Source organism: Thamnophis elegans, chromosome Z (genome assembly GCF_009769535.1).
Source record: "Thamnophis elegans isolate rThaEle1 chromosome Z, rThaEle1.pri, whole genome shotgun sequence".
Lineage (NCBI taxonomy): Eukaryota > Metazoa > Chordata > Lepidosauria > Squamata > Colubridae > Thamnophis > Thamnophis elegans.
This window is the reverse complement of record NC_045558.1, coordinates 53,443,388-53,463,866: the sequence shown is the minus strand read 5'-3', so window position 1 is coordinate 53,463,866 and position 20,479 is coordinate 53,443,388. Positions and strand designations below refer to the sequence as shown.

Below are 20,479 nucleotides of genomic sequence, written 5' to 3'. Positions count from 1 at the left end.
AATAAGTAGAGATCTTAGTACTTCATAGACTGTCCTAGACTATTATTGAATGTTTATTCGTTAACACATAATTTACTATGATACTAATAGTGAAATGATAACCTTAGTTAGGATAAATAACCGGGCCATAGAAATGTTAATGTATACTTTTGTTGATTGTTAAGGAGAAATGTTAACATCTCTTAGATTGTCTTAGATGTCTAATGTTTATTTTCTTAGCACATAATTAACTAATTTGGGATTGAGGGAAAAGTCCTATAAATAAATCTTATTAATAAATTATTGTTTAAACATGGCTATAAAACAAAGGTGAGTTCCTACCAGTTCGCACCTATTCGGTAGAACCGGTTCATCAAATCTACCAAACTGGTTAGAAGAGGTTCCACCAGTGGCCCCGGAAAGCAAGCCACACCTACAGAAGAGGTTCCAAGATTTTTTGAAACCCACCACTGGTCCTTGGATATGATTATTCTACACTATCATGCTCCTATTTATAAAACTCAGTGCCTCTGTGAAAGGTAAGGATGACTACTGCGTTTGTGGTGCAATCAGAACATTGCGTGTGTTGAAGTTGTTTTAACGCAAACTAAAGATGCCTTTTAAAAAATAAGTTTACATCATATTCTTATGCATGCCAGTGCTGTGTGTGAGGTAATTTAAGGTGGTTCTGACAAGTGTCATCGGCATCTTCATATCCGGTCACATGGGCGGCAAGCCACTCCCATCCGGTCACATGGGCGGCAAGCCACTCCCATCCGGTCACATGAGCAGCAAGCCACTCCCACAAATCAGGCCACACCCACAGAGTAGGTTTGAACAATTTTTGAAACCCACCACTGCTATAAAGGTATAATATTGTGTGGGCCTGTGGAGAGGAGGGGTGAGATAAACAGTAAATAACTTTTAATCAACTACAATAATAACAAGGAAATGTTAATGGATAATATTTAATGATACATATAGGTGTGTTATGCGGGGGGGAAATGCTTAGATATCTTACTTAACTGAATTTGTTTTAGAATATGTCATAAAGGTATAATGTTATTGGAGATCTACTGAAACTGCAAATGAATGCCAGTAGGGGGTTGTGTCTTTAAATATAAATGATTCTAGATAAAAACATGTTTAAATAATGGTAACCAAATGAGAATTGTGGTACAGGGATAGTAAAATACATAATTTTTCTTTCTTGACTTAAAATGTACAATTCGATTTGAATGAAGTATATGTAAGGATTGTGGAAGAAACACACGGAATACATTTGTAACCAATTGATACGCTTTCTACAAGATGAAACGAAAGATGATTCTTTTTTATGTGTGTTTTTGTTTAACTAAAACAATAAAAAAATTCTCAAAAAAAAATGTCCTTTATAGATACTTTACCCCAAGCCAGCAAATGCAAAGAGCCTTAGATTGGGAAATGGTAGTTTATATTAAGCCTTGGTTTCTACATCCAACATTGTAATCATTTGTCAGTCCAAAAGATGTCAAAAAGAAAAACAGCAGAAAGACCCATCAGGCATGACTTTTACATACCTTAAACTACAAATAACTGTAATTATTTAAGTAACTGCGTATGTTTAATCCAAATTTGTTGCAGGATATGCACAACTGTGGAGATTTTATGCATAATTAAGAGGGCTTTTTTTTAGTGATAACCCCTATTTATAAAATTCCCACTGGAGTGATAAAATAATATAGTTTTCATTTGTTTTTAGAGGACTTGCTAATGTTGTATTTCTCATTTTTTTTAGAATACATTACACTATTATGAGTATTAGTGTCTGGTCTTAGCTCAGGCTGAAAAATGGAAATGAATGTTCTAATTACATTATTTTTCTGGTCATTATTCAAATTATTTTAATACTATTTTAAACCTTTTTTCCTCAGTCTAGCAACCCATATATGATAAATCACAACCTCTATACTTCCCCACAGGAAAGCTTTGAATTGATTTCAAATACATGGTGCCATGGAGGGGGAGAATCACATTTTAAAACTGACATAACAAATTATCAATTGGTCATTTACAAAAGAATAATTCACTCAATGTGTCTGTTACTTTAAGATTGCAAGAGGATGCCTATTTCCTCTTGGTAACAATGGTAATAGGTACACAAACGCATGTGGTATGCTAAGTCCATTTGCTCTGACTTGTAAACAGTGGAGCTAATTAAACCATTTCTAAATATCTTTTTTAAAAAGTATTGCATACATGAAAGAAAAGATAACTTACAATGTAGTCAGAAAATGAAAATACTTTAATAAGAAAATAACTCATTCAATAAATTGAAACTTGATTACATATTGGTGTGTTTCCACCACATGAAGAGAAACAAATTAATATGCAAAATGGAATACATTTCATCATATCAAACTGTAACATAAAGTATATTTCTATCAAAGTAAAACATTTTAGTCCATGTCCACTAAATGCAGAGTTCTTCGCATACCAAATTAAATTCTAAATTACCTTTATATTGTTCAATCTTTCATCTTTTATTTCTATTTCCAACCCCTAATAACTAATTTATTAATACTTGAACAAAAAGATAGCACAATGGAGAATCTCCCAAATATCGGTCATTTATACCATACCTCTCTTCCAACATATTGAGGCTGTGATCCAGCCCTTATTAAATATCCTCAGATAACCAAAACACTAGAAAGAGAATTTTTTTAATGAACAAATAATATTTAACATTCTGTAACACTAATCCCATCATTTGACTACACCACTAAACCACAATTAAGGACAACTTATGTGATCATGTTGGATGCATTTCCTCTCTTCTCCCGAAGATCTAGGAGTAAATTAGCACAACTTTCAAGTGAGCCAGTAGCAAAACTGTATCCACAGTGATAGTCACTGGCTTCAAAATGGGGAGTTAACTAGTGATCAAACTTTTACCTTAACTCTGCCCCTTTTAGGTGTGCGATAACACATTACTTAACACATTTCTACATTGCCTGTCTCACTTAAGTCACATAAAAAAGCTTTACCCATAACTCTGAAACTAGTGATTTTGGGGGACTCTGTTCACCTGTGTACAAATTAGCTCTTTACCACAATCTTTGTGAAAAATGCAAATCTTCTCAAAACTCCCCATACTCTTAAAAGGGGTAATAGTGCAAAATCAAGTCCTAAACCTTAAGTACTAATACCTGCAATAGGTTGTGGAGAAATCTATCTTGCTATTTTCCTTTGCACCATGATTCCTTTCATTTGAATCATGGTTGATATCAAAGGCAAAACTGACTGAAGGCAATTTGCTATGTTTCCACTGAGAGAAAGGATTCATTGGTGGATCTAATTCTGTAGCAACAGCAGCATCCAAATCTCTTTCTCCCCCCCCCCCCAAAAAAAATGTGGGGCAAACATTTGAGGGAGGGTGGAGTAAGGGAAAAGACAGACAATAGATTTTTTTCAGATGGGCTGCGAGTTCCCTCAGTTCTGATCCTCCAGTTTCAGTGTTCTCTTCTGAATCAGGTTCCTGCTGATGTATCTGGAGGCCGGGCATAAAATCAAAGTCATCCCACAAACCTAACACAAATGTTGTTAGCATAGAACTGGTTAATTATTAAGGCATAATCCTACTTTCAAGCATCAGTGTCAAGATAGGCACATAGGGGGTGATTGTTTTATTCAAGTTTTGGGTTCATTTTGCCAAGGCTTCTGGCATTTCTCTGAGCACTGATAAAGTTATAATTGTCCTGATATGACAATTACCATCCAATCTGGAAAAGGTTTCTCAGAAGCAAATAAGTCTCTTTTCATTTTCAAAGACTTTGGCCTCCTCTTGACTTATTGGGTTTCCGTTTAAGCTGTTGAAAATGGAAAAAGAGAAAAAATGGTTTTTAAAAACAGCTGTCTCTACAGGTGTATCAATAAGTATGTTTCCTTTTCTTTCCTTAGCTTTTTTATAGCTGTTTCCATTGCCTGTTCCTTCTGGGATATGGCTGTTCTGATTGTAGGATACGGAAAAACTTCAGAACACTAATAGAACCTTTCATACATTCCCCATGTTTTACCAATGCCAGGGGGATACTGAAACTAATGATGTTTGATCAATTTTTCAGTTTTGAGAAAAATATTAAGCTTCCTCTTATTTAGCAAGAATTTGCTTTAATTATTGTGATGTGAGCCCAATTTAACAGAAATGAAATTGGATCTCTTCTGTTTCCTTCAGATTTGTATGCAGCAAATTAATTAAGAAACATTAACTAAGGTTGAAGCTGTAAGTCACCAGCTTCCCACCAGGGAACTTGTCTCTCTCTCTATCCTTATTAACAGGGACAGCAAAACTGTAATCTTCCAGATTGCAGCCTCCTTCATAATTGGCTAAACATCTGAAGGATCATCAATTGCCTATCTTTGCATAAAACATAAAAGTGATATAGAAATATAACTATAGGCATCACATAGGTATATTTATTTTAGCTAAAGAACTGAGTCAAAGAGAATGTTTATACAACTGTCTATAGAAAACACCAAAAGGCATGTTTTTAGTTTATACCTGTGATCATCCAAGTAAGATAATCTTTGATTTATGACCACAACTGAGCCCAAAATACTTGTTGATGAAAGACAATTGTTAAGTGAGTTTTGCCCCATTTAGAACCTTTCTTGTCACAGTTAAGCAAATGACTGCAGTTATTAAGTTAGTTACACAGGTATAAAGTGAATCTGGCTTCCCATTGGTTTTGTTTGTCATCACCTGTGAGGAGTGTCCTCCGCTTTTCTTGACGAAGGAGATAAGTAGACTGATGTGCGCTATTTGATTGCTCTCAATCCCTTGATGCTCCAGTTTCGCGCTTAGATCTCCCCCTGCGAACTAGGCCAGGGCCTAAAAGGGTGGGGATGACCGGCTGTCTCCACCTGCCCAGAGAAGGGGCGTATCAGGTAAGAACCAACGCTCCATTCTCCAAAGTTGGTGGAGACAGCGGTCATGCATGGGAAGTACCAAAGCTGGCTCTATCCCTGGGTGGGAATGAGACGGGGCTAGCAGCTTGAAGAGGGGAGAAGCTGTTGAAGGGCCCGCTGTCTGAATGCCGCATCTGCCGACACGTACCTATCCACCTTATAATGGCGGATAAAGGAGGTAGGTGTAGTCCAGGTGGCTGCCTTGCAGATCTCTTCCACCGAGGCCTGCCTTGTCCATGCTGCTGATTTAGCCGCGCTGCACGTGGAATGCGCTATGATAATGGAGATGTGAGATGATGTGTCAGGTAAGCTCTTGAAATGGCAGACCAGATCCAGCGCCCAACCATAGATGGAGAAGCTTTTAGCCCCTTATTTGTGGGATGGAAAGACATGAAGGGAGCTTCAGTCCACCAGAAAACGGCCATATTGGCGATGTAGATCTTAAGAGCATGTCTTACATCTAACCTGTGCCATTTGCATTCAAGACTGTGAGAAGGATTAGGGCAGAAATTTGGAAGAGTGAGATCTAGCGATCGATGAAAGGCCGAATTTACCTTTGGAACAAAGGTGGGATCAAGGCGAAGGACCACACAGTCTGGGTGAAATACACACAAGTCAGATCGGATAGAAAGGGCTGCCAATTCTGAGACCCGCCATGCAGACGTGATTGTCACCATGTTTTTAGTGTGAGGTGATGCAATGAGGCCAACCTTAAAAGCTCAAAGGGTGGTCCAGTGAGAAAATCAAGGACCTTGGTTAGATCCCACGAGTGGAAATGGTTTATGACAGGAGGGTAGAGATTAGACACACCCTTAATGAAGTGGCAGACATGAGGGTGCCAGGAGAGGGGCTCATTTCAGTGAAGTGAGAGCACCGAAAAAAGAGCCGAAACCTGCTGCCATACGGTGTTTGGTGAGTGTCCTTTATCAAGCCTCTGTTGCAAAAACTCCAAAACCAGGGGACCCAAAGCCTCCAGGGGAGTAGCATCTCTAGAAAGGCACCAAGTAATTAAAGCCTGCCATGTTAATTCATAGATTTTGTTAGTGGCTGGGTGGCGAGAAGCCTGAATAATTTGAATTACAATTTCAGAAAAGTTAGCCGCCCTCAAGACCACCTGCTCAGCCTCCATGCGGTTAGGCTGAGTCAGGCCAGATCGGGATGATGAATGGATCCCTGATGAAGAAGGGGCATTATCAGGGGAAGATGCCATGCTGGGCCCACTGAGAGATTGACCAGATCCATGAACCATGCTCGGCGCAGCCAGTGGGGGGCAATTAGGATGAGCTCGGCTTCTTCCTCTATCATTTTCTGAATCACCCTCTGTATCAAGGTAAGGGAGGGAAGGTGTAGAGGAGACCATGAGGCCACCTGCACCTTACAGCATCCGTCCTTTCTGTGCCTGGTGTTGTGTAACAAGACAGGTACCTGGGCAGCTGCTTGCTGGATGCCGTTGCGAAGAGATCTAGCACCAGAGTCCCGTACCTGGATGACAGCTGTTTGAAGATGAGATGATTCAGACTCCACTCCGCAGGATCGATTGTTGTGCGGCTCAACCAGTCTGCTCTGGTGTTGTCAGAGCCTGAGATGTGTTCAGCGTGGAGAGAGAGAAGATTGGCTTCCGCCTAGATCCCTAGGTGAAAGGCAGACTCCATGAGAGATACCGCTCTCATCCCCCCCGGTGGTTGACATGCGCCTTGGCTGTCGTGTTGTCTGTCCGAATCAGCACGTATGTGTTGCGAAGTGAGGATTGGAAATGAAGGAGAGCCAGATGGATGGCCCTCAACTCTAGCCAATTCATACTGTGGGAAAGGTCAGAATCAGACCAGAAACCCTGAGCTGCTAGATCTTCCAGGTGAGTGCCCCAACCTGTCAAGCTCGTGTCCGTCGTAACTACGAGACGTGGAGGGACCCCTGAGAAATGGCCGGAGAGATCCACCAGTCCAGAGAGCGGATTACTTCTGGAGTCAACCAGACCTTCACTAGGGAACAGCTGCTGTTGGTTTTCTGGAATGGCAGGAGAAACCACTGAAGGCAGCGGCTGTGAAGCTGCGCCCAAGGAACAATGGAGAAGCAAGAGACCATCTTCCCCAGCAGTTGAGACAGCTGGAGAAGAAGGATCCACTGTCTCATCTGTTCCTCAATGGCCAAGTCCCTGAGGCTGATCTGGCATTCCCGAGACAGGAAGACCTTCCCCTGAGAATTGATTAGGACTCCCAAGTGTACCAGATAAGAGTGGGGACAAAGTAAGAAGGAGATAAATTTGAGATCAAGGATTGCTCTCCAGCTCCCCAAAGACTTTGGCACGATAAAGAGACGAGAGTAAAAAACCCGTCCCACCTGGCATGGAGGCACAGGTTGAATGGCCCAAATGTGGAGCAAATGATGGACAGCCTGTTCCACTAGGAGCCTCTTTTGAGGATCCCTGGAGATTGGGCACGTGACAAAGTGGTTCAGTGGGCTGGAATGCAAGTCCAAGAGAAGGCCGAATCTGATCATGGACCTGACCCACGCGTTGTTGGTCATGTGGTCCCAATGATCCATGAAGATTGACAGATGTCCCCCTATCGGGAGATCCTCCAGGCAGTCAATTCTGCCTCTTATAGGGACCGTTGGTATTGTCCCTGGAAGACTTTCTGATCTGGAATTTCTGGTTGTTTCTGCCTGATCTGTTGGAAAAAGACGGGCCCTGCCTGGGGGAGCCTAATGTTGTGGACAGGAGCTGGAGGAACCCCCGTCCTGACCACAAAAGGACTGATTCTGACCTTCCTGTTTTTTAGTGATCGGTTGCAGCACCTTCTGCTTACCCTTGGACTCCACTGGTAAAGGTTCTAATGGAGGGCCAAAGAGAAGGGAGGAAGAATAGGGAGAGGAGGCAAGCTTCCACTTGGCTCGGGCTTCTGCCTGCCACTGCCTAAGCCAAAGGAGCCGGCGGGTGGAGATGGAGATGCAATGGCCTTGGACGCAAAATGGGCCGCATCCAAGGAGGCATCTGCAGTGTATTCTATTTGTTAATGTCCCTGCGAACCCTAGAAATCCAGGCTGGAAGCCTTACTTGAAGTTATCTTAGCCCTAAGAGAGCAGAGTGACTAAAGAAATAAGCAGAGGTACCCGCCCTAACGGTCCAAGTTGAGGCCTGGTAGCCCTTGACCAGAGTTTGTTCTATCCTCTTGTCCTCAGGGCGAATAGCCTCCCCAGGCGCTGCTGAGGCTGTGTTAGGAGAAGAAAGGCCAATTATAGGTAAGGCAATAGAAGGTCCCTCTAGAGCCTTGGTGAGTTCTGGTCCCACGTTATACAGGTGCTTGTCCAAGGTATTGGGGAGGGGACCTATACCTGGTGATGCCCATTGATTCTGGACCATGTCTATGAAGAGTCTGGGCGACGGAATCACCTCCTTTTCCATAGTAGGCTGGATGAAGAGAGGGCCAGTGGTGTCAGTCTTGTCTGCCTCCATTCCCCGAGGTGCTTTGGGAGAAGGGATGCCCGCAATCTTCTTGGCCTTAAAAAGGAGAGATCGAAAGATAGCAGGTTTAAATAAACCGAGAAGGGTAGGTGGGTCGGGGGAAGGCCCGCATCTTTCGAGAGATCTGAATCTCTTGCTGGGTGTTCCTCCTCTCCGAAAACTGACTGTTGACTGGACATGCCAGGTAGCTCATGCGATGAAGAAGCCAAGAGCTCACCATCCCTGCATCTGGAACCAGAAGAAGAAGCAGACCAGTATGGAGTAGAATGGTTAGAAGACCTGTGTTTAAGTCCTGCTGCTATGCCTCATTTGATGGCCTCAGTTATAATATCAGCCATGCCAGGTAAGAACGGCAGTGTTGGGTTGGGGGAGAAATGACCTCCTGGAAGAGGGACTCCTCATCAGGAGTGATGCTCCTGCCACCCTCAGATTCATCCACACTGCTGGCCAGATCTCCTGTGCTCCTGGCTTCCTCAGGTTGGATAATGGGAAGAGATCATCCTCCGAATCAGAAGATAGGTCAGGAGGAGGACTAAGATGAACAGGCCTCTGGGCCTGAAACAGATGGGATTCCGTGTTCTTGGTCTTGGCCCTGGCCTTTTTAGGAGGAGCCTGGGTGGTACTGTCATTCTCCTGAGATGATGGATTAGTTGTGCCCCTATGACTAGATCTGGGGGTCGTGGAAGGGGGCTTAGTGGGGAAAGCCTCTTGGGCAGGGCTGCGCCTGTGGGTCCCTGATGAAGGGGACTTGGTGGTGGGAGCAGGGGCCACGGTGTTTGGAGGCACTTGTGGTTCAGAGGCAGGAGAGGAGGCCATGGCCTGTACTCACTGCTCGTTCAAGGAGGAGACAAAATAGCCACCAGAGCTTCTTCGTGCCAAAACAAAATGGCCACTGAGGCTACAGAGCCTATGGGCCAGGTGCCATGAGGTAGCTGAGACTGCAGGATCAATGAGGGCTTCGGAGGCCCTGTAGAGAGGCTGCGGAGACGAGGGTGGCAGCAGCAGTGGTCTTGCGGCGACAGGAGTGCTGAGGAGTGGCGGCCGGGTGCAGCAGTGGCACTTCCCAGCAGCGGTGGCGGCTTCTGGCGGTAAGGGAGAGCCAGAGAGAGCCAGCAGAGGTGACATCACTGAGCAGAGCCTCCAACGGCCAGTGCTAGGTAGCGCTGCATCCAGGAAGCCTCTGAAAGCCGCAGGCAAAGTCAGGAGGCAGAAGCCTCGAAGAAGCCCTGGTGATTCTTCTTAAGAAGATGGCTCTGAGAGGAGCTATCCAAGCCGATCTGCTCTCCTTTAGTAATTTAGAGATGAAATTTTTGGAGAAGAAGCCAATTAAAATTAATTAGAGTATCCAATTGTGAAGTTTAACTAGAAAGTTGAGGAGAGAGCAATTAGCACAGCCAGTTCCGATCGAACTGAGTCTAAAAAAGCGGGAGGACACTCCTCAGAGGTGATGACATCACTTTGGTAGACTCAGTTCTATTGGTTACTGATTGAGTTAACCCATGCATGACTGCTGTCTCCATCAACTTTGGAGAATGGGCACGAGCACTTTTTTCAATACTATTGTAACTTTGAATGGTCATTAAAGGAACTGTTGTAAATCAAGGACTTACCTGTATTGCTGAATGGTAACTCCTGAAAGATTTAAGCAATTGGGTCCATAATTAAGGTTTCTGGGAGTCGTAGTTTGCTCCATCAAGAGGGCAAGGGCACCCCACTCTTGCTTTCCCACTATTCAAGTTAGTGAAGTTTTCATAAGAGTCATGGAACTGAAGGCTCACTGGTGGGTGTTATTCCATATGAATGACCTTACCAGATTTCTTTGAGAGCTGTATTGTCCTGAAGAGCATCAGCTAAGCTCCTAGCTCCTCGAATTGTAATATGGTTCTGGATAAGCCTGGGGGTGAAGAGAGGAGAAAAAGACTGAAGACAAATATTTTGCACTGGACAAACTGTTATCTATCCCTACTTTGCAGCATCTGCCTGTCATGCATTTGGCCAGAGCTTGGTGCACCTGATGCAGAAAATCAACCCTCTTCTTGACAAGTGAAGCTGGTGGCCAGCCAGGAATTAATGGTTTCTGATATCCATCTGCATGGCTGGCCTGTTTGAAATCAGACAATCTTGCCATAGAAGGGAACCTCTTCAATTTAAAGCTTCTTTCAGGGTTACTGAACTTAATTGTACCATTAACTTTACGACTCCTCTGTGATCACAGAACAGCAGATGTCTGGGGGATTATACTGGCTGATTCCACAAAACTGCTTGAAAGACCATTCCCTCGCCATATTGTGCTGTCTGTAAGCCACTTCAGCAAATGCCTCCAAAGACAACTCTGGGGAGTTGTCAATCACTGCAAAGACTTCAGCCCTCCCTTTTTTTTTGTTCAATTCAAAAATGAGCAAAATTCCTTCTGTTGAAGCCACATACTTCCAAAGCAGGAGCTATATTTCATGCCAAGGATAGGTTGGACAAAAGCAAGTGAGGGGCATAACACAAACCAAAAGCAAGTGGAGCCCACCTTATCTCTATTTCTGACTCTTATTTCTCCTTCCATGATACCTCTTCCCCAGTGGTGAAATTCAATTTTTTTTTAATATCAGTTCTGTGGGCGTGTTTTGGTGGGAGTGGCAGGGGAAGGATACTGCAAAATCTCCATTCTCACCCCATTCCAGGGAAAGTTACTGCAAAATCCCCATTCCCTCCCCACTCCTGGGGAGAGGATATTGCAATATTTCCATTCCCACTCCACTGTGGGGCCAGCCAGAGGTAGTATTTCCCGGTTCTCCGAACGACTCAAAATTTCTGCTAGCAGTTCTCCAGAACCTGTCAGAACCTGCTGAATTTCATCCCTGCTCTTCCCCCTTTTTCTTCCCAATGTCGTGTCCTCTAGATGTAAACAAGGGTGAAACTTCCTGGCGTCAAGACTGATGCCTAGTGAAGTCATTTGCTATTGTCTTCTTGTCGCATGTTGTACTTTTAGTTTATTGTATCCTAACAAACCTTATAAAGCTATGCAAACAGTTGATAAAGGTTGCTGTTCAGAAAATGTAGTCTAAATATTGTACAGTACACAAGAAGAAGAAAGTCAACACCTGTGTTAACATATAATCTTAAAGACCATCAAATATTCTTTCCTATTTTGCTTCTGCTGAAGAAAGAATTTATTGTTTGGTGTTGTTTTTTTCTGTGTTTGTCATATGTTAGTTTTTCTTCATTTTCGCATTTGTAATGTGCCCTGATATCCACTGAGAAAGGGTGTATTACAAATAATAAATACAGAAATATATAACATTAAATGGATACCTCAATCAAAATAATTCAAATAACCAACTATGGATCTTCCTACAGAATTTGTAAAAGTTCTTAAAATATGGTTTACTGCCCCCAGCCATGACTAAGAATGTGTCATTCACAAACCAGTGCAACTCACCACAGATGGCCCAATCTCTTGTTAACCTTTACCATTTCAGCAAAACTCTCAGCTGCTTCATCATCCAACTCATTTTTTGTTAGCCTAGTCAAGAACACAAAAGGGTTTCAGTCATGTGAATGAATGGCAGTTAGCAGTTAAAAACATTGTCATTCTTGTTCTAGTTGCTAATTTTGATGCAGTATTATCAAAAATCCTGGCAATCCAGAATGGATTTAAAGAAAACTCTTTTCAATCCAATCTGTCTGTCTGCCAAGCACCATACAATTTCTGTTGTGCATAACTGCATTACATTATAGCCTCTGGCGGCACAACTAGATGACACAATTTCATTTTGTTCATCATTTGGTTGAGAAAGTAAGAGGTCAATCAGACTAGAGAACCAACCTACTCCCTCCTTATTCAAAATCATTTCTATGTGTCCTGAAAACTGTTTGTTTTTGTCACTGTTGTTATTATATACAACTATTTAAATCACCCAAAGAAGTTTAGGGGAATGCCATGGATAAAAATTGGAATGAAAGGGTCTGAGAACTTTTAGTAAACATCAGCAGGACCAGTTAACTTTTCCTCAATTACCCTGTAGATATATTCCAATAATGTGATGTGGCATTCCCAATATCCCCCCACTCCCAAAATTCCATAAAAGCATTACAAATACTGTATAACTGAGGGTCTTATTAGCAGTCCTAAAACATGATCCTATTTCTGTCCATAGACCAGAAAAAAGAAAGAAAACCTCTAAATACAGGAACCACTTTCAATTATTCGTGGGATGTGAATATTGAGAACATATAAGACCAATAACAAAAAAATGCACTATATTTTCACTTCACACACAATCCTCCTTGAAGTTCTAGCCAGTTGACTATCCTAATCTATAACAGGACTCCATTTTGCCTCTCATGATTCTGCTCTTGCTTTCATTTCTGATGGACCCTCAATATATTATTATTGACACATTATTCAGATGAATCAGGAACATCTATGTACCCACCTACGGTACCTAATGATTGCAGCTGCACCAAGGAAAAATATATTCTGTCTCAGTTCTATTCATTTCTTGTTTATATTGTTCAAGCCAATAGCACTGTAGCCATTGTTCCCCAGAGTTTTGCAACAGATTCTGGGCACCATTTAGGATAACTTTAAATGCCACCTGCCCCTTTTGTTAGTGCCAGGATTGGCTGTTCTACAGATAACTGTTGTTTATTGTACTGGTCACAATCAGCTATTTATTGTAAGAACTCCAACAGAATAAGAGAGGAATGGTTTGTTTTTTATTTAATTACTAGCATATCAGACTTAAGTGTTTGATACTTCTGCTCTCCAGATGAGAAGAGTATCATAAGCAGAATTAATGTGCTGACCTCATCCTTCCCAAACAGACCAGAGTATAACTACCAGTTATGTCCAACAACTCTGACTTGAAGAATTTTCAAAAGAGAGAAATTCTATTAGCAAAAGCATTGATAACACTGCTGACAATCAAAGATAAGCTGAATAAGGAAACAGAAAGAGGGCATCAAGATTATATGAGAGATCTTATAAGCAAAGAGTTGCTAAGAGAAGTCTATACAAAGCTGATCAAGATGATTAGAGGACTGACATCACAAATGGCAGAAGATATGAGACTGTTTTGCTATTGGAAAGATACAGGTTGATAGATGGAAGAATATAATTTAAAACTAGTTAAATTTAGTGAAATTTATTGGTAATAGATATAGCTTAAATAAATAACTGATAATGTTACTAATGTATACAATGTGTAGTGTTATGATGAGTATAATTGGATATGAATATTGAATGGTACCCATGTAAGGAAGATTAGCAATCCCTTTGGATTATACATAAAGGTTAATAATAATAATAATGATGATGATGATGATGATGATGATGATGATGATGATGATGATGATGATGGAATTGAAATGCCCAATGGCCAATTAATTAAATGCAAAGAAAATGAAGCCTACAAATACTTAGGCATTCTGCAGTTGGACAACATCAAGCATGGAGAAGTAAAAACTATTGTCAGGCGAGAGTACACCAACAGAGTTAGGAAAATTTTGAAATCTAAATTGAATGGTGCAAATACAATCAAGGCCATAAATACCTGGGCAATACCAGTTATAAGATACACAGCTGGTATAGTTAACTGGACACAAGCTGATTTGGACCTTTTGGACCGAAAAACCAGGAAACTAATGACAATGCACTACAGTTTACATCCACGTGGTGATACTGATAGACTATATCTGCCCCGAAAATCAGGTGGCAGAGGATTATTACAAGTGAAGCAAACAGCTGAAGAAGAAAAACATGCACTGGCTGATTATTTAAAAGAAAGTCAAGAACATCTATTAATCGAAGTAAAGAACAAAAATCTACTGAAGGCCCAACAGACGAAACAAGAATCCAGAAAAGATGTGATAAAATCAAGAATGGAGAGTTGGCAGAACAAAGCACTGCATGGCCAATTTCTGGAAAAAATAAAAGATAAAGTGGACAGTGAACAAACTTGGTTATGGTTAACAACAGGTACATTAAAGAAAGAAACAGAGTCACTAATCCTGGCTGCGCAAGAACAAGCTATCCGCACAAATGCCATCAAGGCCAAAATCGAAAAATCCTCTGATGATGCCAAATGCAGACTTTGCAAAGAAGCTGATGAAACTGTTGATCACATACTCAACTGCTGTAAAAAAATCACGCAGACTGATTATAAATTGCGGCACAATTCAGTAGCACAAATGATCCATTGGAATTTGTGCAAAAATTATAATATTAAAACAGCAACAAACTGGTGGGAACATCAGCCTGAAAAAGTCACCGAAAATCAGATGGTCAAGATCTTGTGGGATTTCCGTATACAAACCGACAAAATACTGGCGCATAATACACCAGACATCACACTGGTTGAGAAAAATAAGGTCACAATCATAGACATCGCAATACCAGGTGATAGCAGGGTCGCCGAGAAGGAACATGAAAAAATCGCAAAATACCAGGACTTAAAAATTGAAATTCAACGACTATGGCACAAACCAGCAGTGATAATTCCAGTGGTAATTGGCACACTGGGTGCTATACCAAAAGCAGTGGAATTACATTTAAAACAGTTAAAAATTGACAAAATCACCATCAGTCAAATGCAAAAAGCCGCACTGCTTGGATCTGCACGCATATTACGAAAATACGTTACGACGTCCTAGGCCCCTGGGTGGGGCCCGACTAGTAACCAATGCCAAATCCGGCGAAACAACTGGCCGCTGTGATACAATTGTATAATAATAATAATATGGACACAAGCTGATTTGGACCTTTTGGACCGAAAAACCAGGAAACTAATGACAATGCACTACAGTTTACATCCACGTGGTGATACTGATAGACTATATCTGCCCCGAAAATCAGGTGGCAGAGGATTATTACAAGTGAAGCAAACAGCTGAAGAAGAAAAACATGCACTGGCTGATTATTTAAAAGAAAGTCAAGAACATCTATTAATCGAAGTAAAGAACAAAAATCTACTGAAGGCCCAACAGACAAAACAAGAATACAGAAAAGATGTGATAAAATCAAGAATGGAGAGTTGGCAGAACAAAGCACTGCATGGTCAATTTCTGGAAAAAATAAAAGATAAAGTGGACAGTGAACAAACTTGGTTATGGTTAAAAACAGGTACATTAAAGAAAGAAACAGAGTCACTAATCCTGGCTGCGCAAGAACAAGCTATCCGCACAAATGCCATTAAGGCCAAAATCGAAAAATCCTCTGATAATGCCAAATGCAGACTTTGCAAAGAAGCTGACGAAACTGTTGATCACATACTCAGCTGCTGTAAAAAAATTGCGCAGACTGATTATAAATTGTGGCACAATTCAGTAGCACAAATGATCCATTGGAATTTGTGCAAAAATTATAATATTAAAACAGCAACAAACTGGTGGGAACATCAGCCTGAAAAAGTCACAGAAAATCAGACGGTCAAGATCTTGTGGGATTTCCGTATACAAACCGACAAAATACTGGCGCATAATACACCAGACATCACACTGGTTGAGAAAAATAAGGTCACAATCATAGACATTGCAATACCAGGTGATAGCAGGGTCGCCGAGAAGGAACATGAAAAAATCGCAAGATACCAGGACTTAAAAATCGAAATTCAATGACTATGGCACAAACCAGCAGTGGTAATTCCAGTGGTAATTGGCACACTGGGTGCTATTCCAAAAGCACTGGAATTACATTTAAAACAGTTAAAAATTGACAAAATCACCATCAGTCAAATGCAAAAAGCCGCACTGCTTGGATCTGCACGCATATTACGAAAATACGTTACGACGTCCTAGGCCCCTGGGTGGGGCCCGACTAGTAACCAATGCCAAATCCGGCGAAACAACTGGCCGCTGTGATACAATTGTATAATAATAATATAATAATGATGTTTTAGAGAATGAGAAAGTCAAGATCTTGTGGGACTTCAGAATTCAGACTGGCAGGCACTTGGCCCACAACACACCTGACATAACAATAGTTGAAAAGAAAAAAAGTATGGTTCATTGACATTGCAATACCTGAAGATGCACAGATTGAAGATAAACAGCAAGAAAAAATCACAAAGTACCAGGACTTGCAAATTGAAGTTGAGCGACTGTGGAAATAGAAATCATGTGTTCTCCCAATTGTAATTGGAGTCCTTGGAGCAATACCTAAAGGGCTACCTCGTTATTTGAAATTTGAAATTTATCAAATTTGAACATTCTGATTCTACAAAAAAACACCCTACTTGGAACAGTTTATATCCTCCAACGTTACCTTAGCAGTTCCTAGGTCCTTGGTTAGGACTCGAGCTGTTGAGCTATCAACCAGCCCCAAAGGCTGTGAATCTCACCAAAGATTAACCACATAATAAAAAAGAACCAAGTTAGATACAATTAAAGTTTTGATTATTAGGGGGGAAATGTTATGATACAGGATATAGTCAAATAAAGGAGGGATAAGAATAACAATGTGTATATAGCTATGGGTATAACATAAGGAAACTGGATGTAAACTTTAAACAGTGATTTGGAAAGGAGGATTAGAAAACTTTGCTATTAAATATTATGGATGTTTAGCTAGAATAGGACATAAGGATTTAGTGTTAGTGAAAGATTTTAGAAATAGTAATTGAAAGGCCAGGATGTGGTTATGTATTAAATTTTGGTATATTTTATGATGAAGGATGCTTAAACAATTATAGTCAAATGAAAATGGAGATATAATGATGGTGACATGTATAAATATTTGAGTTAAAATACTTAAGTTAACATGAATTATGTTTGTTGACTGTGGAAGAGATGCACGAAAGTCTTTTTGTAACCAACTGATACATTTTCTATAGCATGTAAAGAAGGATGCTGTATTTGTTTTAAATTAAAAATTAAAAAAATATTAAAACAACAATTTTCAATCCTACCACAATACTATAATCCAACACCAACTAGGATCTTCCAATATATGCAGCATCTCAAGAATGTAGTACAGTATAGTATGATATAGTAGAAGACAGTACATCAGACTGTTTTCACAACCTATCAATAAAAGTTAATGGGTCTTATATAGAAATAGGCAAGAAAACCTTATGGATCATAACTCCCTCAGTTTGCTGTTGGTCGTATTGGCTCAGGATTGATATGAGTAAAAACATCTACCAGTAGCAATCAGAAATTGTTTTCTTTCATTTCAGTTCAGTTCAGGTGCACAATTGAAATCATTTGCCATAATAAAAAGTATCAATTATTTTAAGATATTTTATACTATCTGCTTCAATGATACTTTTTGGAGAAGATGCTTCTTTCTGCCCCAAGTTCTTTGTTACTAGGAATGGATTTTTAAAGGAAAGAATCCTGTTTCCTTTATTGTCATTTTTAAAGATCCCACCAACTTTTATTTCATGCACATTTGCTTGTTTTAACAAGCCTACGTTCAGTTTCCTTATCAGCTGCCAGTGTCTTCCTCTTTTTAGTACAATGGTTTTTCTCTCTCTTTGGATTTCAGGTTTGTGTAGAAAGGTTTTTATTTCAAGATTGGGGAATACTGGCTCCACTCTTCCAATACCCATTGTTCTACTCTCTTCAAACTGGGAAACCTTAGCTTATCCCTTCCAAATGATCACATTATCAAGTAATTCTAACTGAGAGTGCCTATACCAGGTGTTACAACAGAAGGCCTGAAATCAGGAACTCCTATTTCATTGCCGCTTTGGGGGTATGGATTAAGGTGCTATCCTACAAACCAGGACACTGTAAATTCTAGACCTGTCTCAGGCATGAAAACCATCTGACAGGGTGATTTGGGACCAGTCACTCTTTCTCAACCCAACCCATCTGACTCAGTGGTTGTTGTAGGAAAAATAAGAGGAGGAAGGGATATTAGGTATGCTCACTGCCTTGAGTTGTGTGTAAAAGTAATAAAGGAATAATTTAAAAAATCTGATAAAAAATAAATGATTGTATTGAACTACTTAGAAGCCTATATAAAAAGAGGGACTTTCTGTTTCAAATATTCCATCTCAATTGTACATGGATGGGATTAACCAAGTAGTCCTGCTTCTATTCTCAAGAGACTACAATAAATTGGAGACTTTACTTTTTCCATATGAATGCCTCCAAACTCAGTCCTTTTGATAGCGGTTTTAAAACATGCTTTGGGGGTAATGAGTGGTGTCTTTTTTTCTGATAGCAACCAGTAAGCAGATGTCAGCAAACATAAAATAAAATATAAAATAATCACACTGGCAACTGGTCTTGCATCAAATAATCGGGGTACAGTTTCAGGTCACCTGCTTGAATCTGTGGAGATGGACAGAGATGATGGCAATCTGGAGCATGACCTGTTCTTTCCTAGTTTGAAATTATCAAAATGTTCAGATTAACACGTGATTAGGGCATGTTAACTCTTAATCAGTCATTCTCTTTCATATATCCCTTTCTCAAACTGCCAGTTTCACAGGTTGTTCAGAGTTAGCCTATACATCAATCTAGCTTAGTGGAATCTCTGCTTTTCCCGTTCTTTTTGGAATCAAACATGGCGGAAAGACATTTGACAATGCTGTGGTTTTTAATCTCCCTGCTGTGGTTAGGATGCTACAAAGCAGATTTCTTCCACCACTTTTGCAAAAAGATGTTCAAAACTCTGTAAAATTTATTCTCATCTTCTTCAAGTTCCTTACCAAAATATATTTACACCACTGTTGTGTTTCATCGCTTCTGCGAGACTTTTACCTCCTTCTGTAGTGATGCTGTTAAAGGCAAGGCTGTGAAGCAAACAATGGAGAAAGAGTTTTAAAAATCCAGAAAGTAGTACCACCCAAGCAGCAATAACTATTTTGATTAGGTTTTAAATCATATTTTTAATAAATTAATTAACTGTAAAATTCTGTAGATGCTTTCTTTTTTTTGTCAAATAATTTTTTTTATTTTTTTATTCTCTTACATACCATTTTAAGTATACAGTCACATAATTGTTATTCTTTTTTACATTTATCATTCTTATACATTTATTATTTCATTTAATAAGTTATAATGTACATTTTGGGTTGCCTTATTTACCATCCCTTCCTCCTTTTGTAACACCTCCTTGCTTTCCCTTTCTTTTCTCCCTCCCTCCCTTCTCTACTTCCTTCCTTCCTCCTCTCCTTCCCCTTCCTTCTTCTCTTCCCTTTCTCCTACTCCTGCTCTTCCTCTTCCCCTTCCTACCTTCTCTTCCTCTCCCTTCCATCCTCCTCTCCTTACCTCTTTCTTCTTTCCCCTATCTTCATTTCATTCTCTCCTCCTCTCTCCCTTTCTTTTTCTATTATTGTTGGTATATATTTCAAAACTCAGTTTATGTTTCCTTGGGATGATATTTCACCAACCCAAATATAATTTAGTATCATTTCTTATTCCCTTACCTTTGCTAGTCTACCCTGGTTATGTTCCCCCCCTTTATATCTCACTCTTGAATATATACCTATATATTTAATCTTTTCATTTCTGTTTTCCCGTCCCCCCCCCTTTCCATTTAATAGTGCATCATTTGGGTACTTTATCTTCTCCCTAATTTCTTTTCTAGCTTGCTTTCTCTAGCCAATCATAAAATCTTCCCCATGTCTTGAAGTACTCCGATTCCTCTTTATCCTTTATTTTCATTGTCAACCTATTCATCTCTGCACAATCTAATATCTTTTTTGTTATCTCTTTGTCTGTTGGTAGCTTATTTAATTTCCAATTTTGGGCAAATATAATTCTCACTGCTGTAGTTACATGTATAATCAAATAAATACTCTCTTTCTTGAATTTCTCTGGAATAATACCTAGTAAAAATATCTCTGGTCTAAATTCTATTTCTTGTTATAACATTTTCTTTAACCATACTCTTATTTTAGTCCAATATGTCTTTACTTTTGCACATGTTCACCACATATGATAATATGAATCTATTGCTTGTTGATATTTCCAACATTCCGTTGACTTGTCTTTAAACATCTTTGCTAGTTTTCTCAGTGACATGTGCCATCTGTAAAACTTTTTGTGTAAATTTTCTTTGTAGGGTGTTGACATGGTTAATTTATAATTCCTTTCTCATAGTTGTTGCCACTTTTCTAGTTCAATCATTTGGCCAAAGTTCTTTGC

General features: G+C 40.1%; 1 protein-coding gene across 3 annotated transcripts in view; it reads right to left on the bottom strand.

The window, feature by feature from the left end:
* Window positions 1-2,498: 2,498 nt before the first annotated feature.
* Window positions 2,499-20,479, bottom strand: part of NOD1 (nucleotide binding oligomerization domain containing 1) — a 78,962-nt gene continuing 60,981 nt past the window's right edge. For 2 of the 3 annotated variants that reach the window (XM_032236681.1, XM_032236682.1), the window contains exons 9-12: window positions 19,039-19,122; window positions 11,817-11,900; window positions 10,197-10,280; window positions 2,499-3,827 (exon numbers count right to left, since the gene is read on the bottom strand). In XM_032236681.1, coding sequence (XP_032092572.1) covers window positions 3,755-3,827; window positions 10,197-10,280; window positions 11,817-11,900; window positions 19,039-19,122 — 325 coding nt within the window. In that variant the 3' untranslated portion in view covers window positions 2,499-3,754. Of the gene's footprint in view, window positions 3,828-9,996; window positions 10,281-11,816; window positions 11,901-19,038; window positions 19,123-20,479 lie in introns of all 3 variants that reach the window. The other variant, XR_004256926.1, reaches the window with a different exon arrangement.